This window comes from Rhinichthys klamathensis, unplaced genomic scaffold (assembly GCF_029890125.1).
Source record: "Rhinichthys klamathensis goyatoka isolate OS25496 unplaced genomic scaffold, OSU_Roscu_1.1 h1tg000258l_1, whole genome shotgun sequence".
Lineage (NCBI taxonomy): Eukaryota > Metazoa > Chordata > Actinopteri > Cypriniformes > Leuciscidae > Rhinichthys > Rhinichthys klamathensis.
In genome coordinates, this window is record NW_026606780.1 from 236,553 (window position 1) to 247,524 (window position 10,972).

Sequence of the window (10,972 nt, forward strand, 5' to 3'; positions counted from 1 at the left end):
TATTTATTTTGATTGGATTACTATGCTGCAGACAAATAGGCCATGATAAACTATAGTAATGACATTACAAAATTGTTAATACAAATTTTATACATATATTACAGTATACATATATTTAAAAAAAAACCTTTAGAATTCATAATTCTAAAACAAAAACATTTTTTAATAATTTCTTCTGACTATAAACCATAAAAGCTAGATTAAACCTCATCTAAAATAGAATCATTATACAAACGGCTGCAGAACTGTTCCATTATTCATAATATTTATTTTTTTATCTTAAAAAAAATCCTAAAGATGCCTGTGAAGAAAACTAATATCTTTCATATTTCTAGTACATGTTAATGTATTCATTCTACATCAACTTGTAGGCTGAAATAATTTGTAGAGAATCTAAGTAAAACTTAGTGCAATGATTGCTAAAATTCTATTTGATGGGATTACATTCAGGATGAGCGGCAGCAAGATGTGTACTGTGCGGTGAGATTTTGGTCAAGTACGTTCCAGGGACCAGCCCAGATATTCCATCCCTCCACGCTCTCCACCACCCATCCTCGCCTTGCTCAGTTATTGTGATAACTTGTCCTTTGCTGACAGACAACTCGTCATCTTCCTAGAAAGGGCAGGGAATGGAGTACACAACTCTGTTTATCAGTCTGTAAGGCCTATAAACTTTGTTTATAAAACTTTGTTTATAAACCTTTTTACTTTTTAAACTTTTCAACAAGGATGTCAGGCAAACTGTGTTGGTTAAAATTACACTTATGCGGGGTTTTTTTTCTTTTTTTTTCTTTGAATTACACTTTACACATTTTATTTCTACTTCCTCTAAATCAAATTCCTCTAAATTAAACACTAAGTATTACTAGTAACAACCAATACTTGAACAAGTTTGTATCTCTGGGATAACTAATTATAAATAAATATTTATTTACCTGAGCTTTAAAATCATATAACACCATGTACTTTTCCTCAGTTACTCCTCCCCTTTGTTGAGCCGGTGTATGTGTTCCACCCATATTACTGCCAGCTTCAGGGCAGCCTGTGATGTAAGGACAGCGACGCTCAATGCTCCACATTCAACTACTTGACTTCACTAAAATTCATTGTGAATTTAGTTTAATGCTTTTTGCATATTGTCATGTCTTAAAGCATAAACTGTAAGTTTAAGACTTCAGAGAAGGAATACTGACCACTTGAAGGCATCCTTGGAAGCAGGACAGATAATCTGTAGAGAGTTCAGATATGAAAGAGTTTCACGATCAAGTTTAAAAGAACAAAAATGCTTTAAAGTCCCCCTGTGGTGAAAATCAAGTTTTTAATGTTGTTTATGTCTATGTGGTGTTTTTAAAGGGACTATAAGTAACTTTTTAGGTAATTTATAATCTAAAATCAATATTTTTATTCATAAATATGTCCCCAATGGTGTACAAATACCTCTGCCAATTATCTGATTTATCCTCGTAAACGAAGAATTTATTATATTTATATACATGGGACGGGTAAGTCCACGGAGGCCTCCATGTAGTTCCGCCATCTTGAAAAACTATAATAGCAAAGAGGGACAAAAAGTACTAGGCCAACACGTTTCCACAACGCGTTTTCGTTCAGAGCCAGCGTGACGTAACTGAAAGCAGCAGAAGCGGAGGAGCAGAGCAGTGAGAGGCGCTTGTCACTGCCCCGGCAAGTTTAAAAGGCTGCATTGCAAATCCTCGTCGCCAGAAAAGTGAAGTCCAAAATAGATCGTAAAAGGAAACGTGACCGGAGATTACAAAAAAACAAGTTAATGTCGGGATAGCTTTTTCCAGGTGGATAGAGCTAATGGAGGAGAAAGATTTCAAAAGAGACGCTGAAGTCCTGCTTTCTTCTCGACAGTCACTACAGGCTTAATTACAAGCTTTTTTTCATTGTTTGGTTGTGTACTTTATTTTATAGACAGATGAACATGTATAGTTAAAAGTTGATGATGATATCTAACAATGCACGTAGGCTACTTCAGAAAATATAACGAATAAAGAAGGCATAACTACTAATTACAATAGTTCATGTTTTTGACACTCATTACTTCATACTGTAACATTCGTTTGTTCGTTGTGTCAATTTGAAGTTTGTTTGAAATAACAAACCTGTTCACCCGAAGGAAAACTCCACGAAGTGCTATTAGAAGACATCCTGTCATAGCTTTTTGGTACATAACGGCTACTGTAGATGCAACACGCATTTGAAAACGCGAGGCGCTGGAGAGCACAATTCGTTTGAATGCAAAATACAATTTCACCGCTAGATGGGAGTAATTCTTACTTAATGTCCCTTTAAAGGTGAACTAAGTAACTTTTTTACCTTAACCGAACAGCTTTGGAGTCATTGTAATGTTTATATTACTGATTTCGTGTTGAATAGTGGTCGTCTCGCACCCCCCTGGTGCCTGTGAGCCGCAAAACCACCCTTGCAACTTTGGGCCGGCGAGCCGCCGGCTTCAGTGTTAGGAAGTATCGTGTGATATCAGGTCTCGCGAGGTAACGAATTGCTTTACGGCAAAAAACAGATCTGATAAAATTCTGATAAAATTAGCATCAAACAGAAATAACCCGGCGCCGTATACATGTGGTGTTCGAGGCGCACATACAATACAGACTGCCGACAGTTAAACACGGCGCGCGCAGCTCTTAAAGGGGCCATACCTTATTTCCACTCATTACAGCGTCCATCCTACTGAACAGGTACCGGTGTACAGGGGGAGGGGATCCGGCCGTGAGTGCGAGCCATCTCTGCGTGAGTGCTATTCACGACAGTACAAGTACTCCACAGCGACTCTAGCGGTCGCTGTTTGACAAAAACGGAATTCCTACTTAGGGCTGCTTTAATGTGTATTTAAATTCATAAGTCAACACCATTGCTGAGTATTTTCTCCTTAAAACTGCAGTGAACCAAAGACAGTCTCAAAAACAAGGTTTGAAGTTTCCTGACGTCAAAAACTACCTTGTAACCAATCACGTCAACGTGCCGGCGGGCTTTAGCATATCATTAACAGCGAACTAGTAGGGGAGTCACAAGAGATGCCAATATTATCTCAATATTTTTTTGTTATGAAAAATTAGGTAGATTTTGCAATATAGTGGGTGTATGATGTATATTACGATGTTATGATGAACTATATGCCTTTCTCCACTGACATTCTGAATTGTTCAAAGCATTTCTGATAATTGTTAAAAGGCAGACTGAGATGGCGAACGTGAACATGGTTTGTGTAACATTAGCAACACATTATTAGCTGTTTGATAACATAGTCAAGCAAAAGGCTAATCATATTAATTACCGCCATGTGTCCGACGTTGTAAAGAGCGATACCATTGTGCAGCGTTTACCTCATAGGTTGGCCGAGTAAATCTGTGAGCGGGCGTGAGTGAGTGGAGGCGGGGCTAATTAGCATATTCATGGAGCCACATATACTAAATGAAGCAAGGGTGTCGAGTTACATTCAAGCTACTTTTTTTAACAGGAAAAACACATTTAAATGTCATTTTAGTGATCAAAGATGAGTTTTAACTGGGGGATAAAATTATTGACTACAGGGGACTTTAACTCATTCTTAATTATTCAGACATTCACCTGTTCGTTGCAAGCCTCCCGACTCCACCATTGGTGTCCACGTCAGAGTAACACTGAAACTCAATGGGAGCTGAGGAGAGATGAAGGAGTGACTGTCAATTTATGTACCATTTCTTAAAAGCATCCCAACATCCTATATCAACTCTTTAAAAAGACAGCTGTTACATTTCTGAAGAAAATCATGATAAATGTGATGAATTTACCTGGGGGGCGACAGCCAGTCTTTTTCATCTTAATGAAACAGTTGTTGTCAGTGATGATGTCGCACTGCTCAAGAATCTTCCTTACTTCCTCATAGCACTACAAAAGAAAAGAGTTGTTACAATTAATGTAAATGCAAACAGCATTTAGCTAGGCTTTTAATTATAAAGATGGACAAAGGAGGAGATTTACATCATCGTCCCGGACGCACTGCATCGAAAGCAGATTGCAATGATCCCATAACACACAGCGCAAGATATTAATGCGCTCAGACTCCTGCTGCTGAAACACCTAGAAATTACAAAACATATTGTTCCTTTTGTAAAATGTTGTATGTAACTTCCTTTTAAAACACGCCCAGAAAATTAAGAATTATTTCCTTTTTTTTAAACTATTTTTGAAACATTTTCTTGACTCATTTAAATCTTTGTTCTACATCAGTAAACTTCAAAGGAGTGATATGACTGCTTATCACATGCCTATGAGATTGTGTTATATCTTACTTAGTCATCACCCTAAAGAAATCATGAAGTTTAGCTTATTTCTGTATACACTCCTTCTGCTTAAACATGTTTTTGTTCTTTACCTCACATGCACTCCTGTATGTGCTCTCCCAGTCCTGGGAAGTTTCCTCTAGTTGATCAACATTCCATCTATATTGCTTTTCTGAACCAGCAAAGGAAATCAAATTAAGTCAGCTCTTCATTATCATTAACATTAACATGTCACAAATAGCCTACTGCTTCACTGACAAAGTTTGGACATTTACAGATATATTTCAAACTCTCATATCTACATCATTGTTCAAAAGTTTGGGCTGAGATAGATTTTTTTAAATAAGAAATTAATACTTTTACTCAGGAAGGATGATTGAAGAAATTTACCAAAAGTGACAGTAAAGACATTTTTAATGTCTTTTCTATGTCAAATAAATCCAGTTCTTTTATACTTTCTAAGAATCCCAAAAAATGTGTCATGGTTTCCACAAAGATATTAAGCATTTTTAAAATAATAAGAAATGGATCTTGAGCACATCAGCATATAAGAATGATTCCTGAAGTATCACGTACACTTTCAACACTTACGCTTTCAACATGTTAATGTTCATGTTAACAAACATACACAGACATTACATTGCATTTATCTTCCTTCTGCCAGCAGGATCATAACAACAGAGAAGTTTGTTAGCACGAACCTGCCAGATTGGCTGCTTGCCTGCATAACCTGGCCCTGTTCATCACCTACAACATAGATTGATAAATAGCTATATTCAGTATTTGGACCTTACCTGAAGTATAAGTTTACACATAAGCAGTATCTGTATCATAACAAAACTGTTCACTCAAAGACTCTATTCTAAAGAATTGAAAGTGTTGCACTGTCTGATTGTATTAGAGTTTCTTTCAACACTGAGGTCGAATGATGCCCAGTCAGACTGAAACAAGTTTCCGTTGCTTTAATCCTCATTTTGGCCTTACTGTGTCCACAAACCTGCCATTGGTAATTTTTCACAACTGCCTAAAATTCCAGAATTAAAATGATCAGTTCTCTTTAGGAAGTGTTTGTAAAATATTTAAAGTCCCCCTAGTCAATAATTTCATCCCTTAAAACGCATCTTTGATCACCAAAATGACATATTTTAAAGTTTTTTTTCTTGAGAACAATTTTTTTTGTCATGCCTTAAAATAGCTTGAATGTAACTCTACACCCTTGCCACTTAGTATACGAGGCTCCATGAATATGCATATGAGCCCAGCCTCCACTCAATCGCACCAGCTCAGAGATGCACGGGCTGAGGTAAACGCTGCACAATGGTATCGCTCTTTACAACGTCGGACACATGACGGTAATTAATATGATTAGCTTTTTGGTTGACCACATTATCAAACAGCTAATAATGTGTTGCTAATGTTACACAAACCATGTACACGTTCGCCATCTCAGTCTGCCTTCTTACAATCATAAGAAACGCTTTGAACAACTCAGAATGTTGCGGAGAAAGGCATATATAGTTAATCATAACATTGTTATATACATCATATACATAGTATAGCTATATTGCTAAATGTACACGATTTTTCATATCAACAGAAAATATACCAGGGCAGGACCTGGCTTCTCTTGAGACTCCCCTGCTTCAGAGAATAGTTAATGATATGCTAAAGCCCGCCGGCACGTTGACGTGATTGGTTACAAGGTAGTTTGTGAGGTAAGAAACACCGACGATTTCCAACTGCGTTTTTTAAACTGTCTTTGGTCCACTGCTAGCCTGGGAAAACCCAGACAACTTCCGGCAAATTTAGATTTGCTCTGAAAGTTAGTCTGGCAAAGAGCTCATTCAAGCCCATTTCCAATCCGTCGAAATCGAGGCACCAATCAGAAACGTTGGGGCGGGCTTTACACGATGACGACAGCGCTGGGATTTTGAAGCAGATTTTGTAGCCTACATTACAAAGATGGATGCCGCCGTCGAACATCACTCGTTCGAATCAGCTATCGCGTCTGTTTTAAGCGATTTGAACGTTTCTTTTTTGTTAAAAACCGAGCAAAGAACAACACTCGGAGATGTTTCTCCGCCGCTCTGCATACGTCATCTCCTTCATCGCTCTGATTGGGTTTTAGGTCTATCCGCGACGTCCGTTGGTGACGCCCCTCTGGAAATGATTTGCCTATGACGCTTTGCCAGACCATAACTCAGTTACAACTGAGTATGGTCTGGTTTTAACCAGGCTAGTCCACTGCAGTTTTAAGGAGAAAATACTCAGTAATGGTGCTGACTTGTGAATTTGCACATGGTTTGTCTTAAAGCATATTAAAAACACCACATAGACATATAAACAACATTAAAAACTTGATTTCACCACAGGGGGTCTTTAACTTAGTGTATTTTTAGTGTATAAAAAGTTATGTGTTAAATGTTTACGCCCTCACACCTTTTCTGATTGCCGGTGGGTGGAGGTGTTCACGTTTGTCTTCTTCCCCACTGCTTGCTCAGCTTCATCAGCCTCCTTAAGCCTCTGCTCATATAACCTTTTTGACTGTATAGGACATACAGTAAAGAGAATAGATTCAAAGTGAGTAAAAGTGCAAGATAAACGAGAACAGGGAGGGGGTATAGAGCTCTTTATGTGTGTCTAAAACATATCTCACTATCTGTGGTGTTTCTGTGGTTGTACAGCACAGGAAGTTAGTCTTATTATATCCAGAGACAGCATGCATTACCTACAAACCAACCAATCTATTCTTATTTTCTCTCATTCCTCTGTCATCGTCTGTTTCTATTCTCTTTTACTATCCTATCTCTCTCTCTCTACACATTTCTTGGTGGTCAAAATAAATGTTTGAGTTAGTCATCAAACCCTATAAGCCAATGAACAAACCCAGCATTTATCTAATGTGTGCTGTCTAATCATGTCCAAATACATTCCGCAAATATAGTCACTGCATTTCTGTTTCTTCTTTCAGTTTCTTACTCTCTTCCTCTTTTGGCTGATACTGAATTTTGGGTGGACCCTGAGAATGATGTTTCATTTATGCCCCGAACTACTAATGACAGTCATTTCTAAAATGGGAAACAAGAGGAACTAGGGTTGGAAAATAGATACTTGTTTTAATCTAATTTACTGTACTTACCTCCATGGTCTTCTTGTGCAACACCATTTTAGGCTTCTGAAGTTTTTCAATAATCTCTTCAAGCTAATTAGGACAGAAAATAGATATAAGTTGCTGTCTTTTATCAGTTGCATTATTCATTAATTAATTGGTGTTCACTCCTCACAAAATACAACAAATGGTGTCTAAGTTTATTTAAATGATCATTTACAGTGTTTATGTGCTCAAAAAGGAAAGTGCCATTTCCTTCCTCCATATTGAATAACCACAGCTACAACCATGGAAACATATCTAAAGTGCTGGGCTGTGTGCATAATTTGTCTTGGATCATTTGATTTATTTTTTTAACCTTTTTTCTCTGTTCCCTCTGGTGTTCTCGAAAAACCTCTATTTTGAGAACTTCCTCCTTTATCCTTTCAGATAGTTGGATGTGCAGGTTTCCTGCCTTTTCAATCTCTAGAAAACAATGCAACTCAAGTTGAGGACTCTAGCATTCAAGTATTTTTCTATGTGCGAGGCAAAAAGGAATTGCATCACATCACATACCTGCTTTTAACTTGTCAAACGATGCCTTTAATGTTCTGAGTTAAAAAAAAAAACCAGATAGTGAAATGAGTACATAATACATACTTTTTTCACATAGGCCTACCTTTGAATACATATGTAGCTAAAAAAGTTTTATTTGAATATAAGGTAGTTAATAGGAATAGTTAAGTTATTCAGAAGAGGCATTCACTGAATAAACATGTCATTTGAATTTAGAGTGTTTTAATTTGAATAAGTTTGCATGATATTCACAGACCAACTGACCCAATCTCGGTTTGACCTTCTGCCTTCCGAGCAATCGCCACCAGATCTCGTCCATACTTGTCCTCCGCCAGTGCTCTGTGAAGGAGAGCAGAAGTCACACACAGACATTTATAGAGACACACAGACATAATTACCTCATTTTCCATACCTCATTTTCAACAGGTCTTCTATATCTTTGCACATATGTCTGCCATCATGTAACCTCTGCAATATGGCCTCATAACCCGACTGGTCCATAAAGTTTGTACCCTAAAAAGACACCAAACATGCAACCTAATGACACTATGCAGTGGGGAACTGTTAAAAACAAGTAAACAATTAAATATGAAAATGTTCTTGAATAGGACTTTGCAAGATTATAGTTTTAAATTTAACTGCTTTTAAAACGTGACGTTAATAAAAGGAAATACACCCTATAAAAACAAGTGCAAGTTTTATTAGAGTGGACATTTTTACTAGTTCAATTCAGAAAACACAAAAAAATCCATTATTCTTGATATAGAAATATAGGAAGTTGTATTTCCCGTAGTGAGAAATTGTACTTAAGTGTGAGAGGCTTACTATAACAATAACTTACCCAAAAGGCATCGCAGAACAGTAAAGCCATCTTGAATGTTTAGTCCTCAGAAGTGTCTCCTGAACACCTACTGACAAACCCCGTTGAGACAGATTACATTAAAGTTGCTGTAAAAGTTGAAGAAACACACGCAACAGAGGCAACAGTCAAATGAAAGGTTTGAAACGAGGAAGAAACTGCGTGGCGGTTTCAGCTGGTCAACTTTGATCTCTTGACGTCTGCATGCTCTTTGAAAGAGGAAGAATAATGTTGATGTCACTGTTTTAAACGGTTCAGCGCGCAATTTCTACAGAGATGACAATGAAATTGGCTAAACAATCAAACGAATTGATAAGATAAGTTAGTTCAAACAGTAGATGTTTACGATTTTATTTCAACATTGCGCATTTGTTGAGGGATTTATCTAGATATTTTTCACATAGTTATAGGACGGAACAAATCAAGCTTAAATCGGTATTAAAGCGGCAGTAAAAAAATCGCCGTTTTATGACAATGTAAACAAAAATCTGTGCTCTCGTCTCTTTTCCTTTATCACTGTCCTGGCTGGCTGGCTGGCTCTCCTTTTTCTGGGCGAAGATTGCTATAACACACTTAAGCCAAAAGAGGGAGACACAATTCTCCCAATCTGAAAGAGTGTAGCCTAGTGTGGTGGAGTATCAGACTTCACCTGGCTCAACAATGAGAAACCGATCAAGTGTCTGGGTGAGCAAACATCACACTTTGGGATCAATATACAGCGTGAAAATCTAAATAGCCTCTCTTTGCAAAGAGGACAGGAGGTCCTAAAAGCATGCCACTTGTCTGTGCGCACGTGGAACAAGATGTGTGTTGATGATGATGATAATGCAAGTAACAGGTTTGATCAGGTTTAATATGTGAATAAATCAACTATATATATACTACAGATTTAATAATAAATAGTTAACTAATGAAATATAGCCTACTAAATAATATATTAAAGAAAATTAAAAAATGCTAAAATGTTTATGTGGCGGTCTGGTTTAGGGGATAGAAACTATCATTATCTCACTATAAAACATTAGAAGTCAATGCTTTGTATGAGTGTAGAACAGTTTGCGGTAGATACATTACAGTTCCCTTTCTATACTGGTTCACACTGTACGATTTTGGCCACGATCTGAGACAAATTTTGCAAATCCTAAAAGATTCCTCTGATCCTAGACAGCCGATTAATGACTGCTGCGATAAAATTTGACCTCCGACGAAATTCTGCATGGCAGTGTCAGAAGATTTGACTCACAGTCCTGTAGTCTGACTTTTCCTACAACGACCGTCAAATTGCCTTTGTTTTTCAAGACCAAAATTAACGTTAGAGATTTCTTTGTAGCCACCATTTCAGTTCCGTGTGTAATGCAGCTCACTGTCACCGAACGCGTCATTGATTGATGATGTGAAACTCTGGACAAGTGTTCTTGCCTGCGTCCGTTTTTAACACATCTTGACTGTCGTACAGTCTGACATTAATGACAACTGAGATCTTACAGTGTGACATGGATTACATCAGTGATCATGTTCGTACAGTCTGACAACAATCGTAAAGGACTATTATAAATTGCACAGTGTGCACCCGGAGTCGCATTGCATCAGTGGCTGACACGCATGGGGAAAAACAGATCACCTGCAAAGACAAATGGCAATGGCTCTTTAGCCAGCCAAAACGTCTGTGCCCGACTGCCTATTTAAGTCTCCTTCAGCGCCTCGGCCCCACACGGTTCCATCTTGGGACCTGTTCACAGTCCTGAGGGCACTCTGAGGCCCTCCGTTTGAGCCGTTTGCATCGGCCGACCTTCGGCCTCTCTTTCTGAAGCCCTTCGAGTTTAAGCCTAATGACAGTAAATTTGTCCTTTGACCAAGAAGAGGCTATGTGCATAAGGTGCTTTCCACGCCCTTTAGAGCACAGGTCATAATGCTCTCTGCTCTCCCATCCACTGAGGATGAGCAGGTGCCTGCTCTGCCCAGTCTGGGCACTATAGGGTATACATTGAGTGCTAGCCAGTTCCAGCAGTCAGTGCAACTATTTGTGTGCTTTGGAGGCTGCTCAAAGGGGCTGCAGTTACGAAGCAGACTATCTCATTGGATAGTGGACACGATAGTGCTGGGTTATAATTCCCTGCATGGGCTTGCAGTGCCCTAAAGGGGCAA

General features: G+C 38.3%; 1 protein-coding gene across 1 annotated transcript; it reads right to left on the reverse strand.

Moving 5' to 3' along the window:
* Positions 1 to 396: 396 nt before the first annotated feature.
* Positions 397 to 9,080, reverse strand: pstpip1b (proline-serine-threonine phosphatase interacting protein 1b). Its single transcript, XM_056267344.1, has 15 exons — positions 8,810 to 9,080; positions 8,381 to 8,481; positions 8,233 to 8,307; positions 7,969 to 8,003; positions 7,772 to 7,878; positions 7,444 to 7,506; positions 6,744 to 6,848; positions 5,006 to 5,051; positions 4,397 to 4,476; positions 4,003 to 4,101; positions 3,813 to 3,909; positions 3,610 to 3,679; positions 1,194 to 1,228; positions 936 to 1,042; positions 397 to 613 (listed from the first exon to the last, which is right to left on the reverse strand). Exons 1-15 carry the CDS (start codon positions 8,837 to 8,839, stop codon positions 428 to 430), a joined length of 1,236 nt encoding a protein of 411 aa, XP_056123319.1. The 5' UTR covers positions 8,840 to 9,080; the 3' UTR covers positions 397 to 427.
* Between the last annotated feature and the right edge of the window lie 1,892 nt (positions 9,081 to 10,972).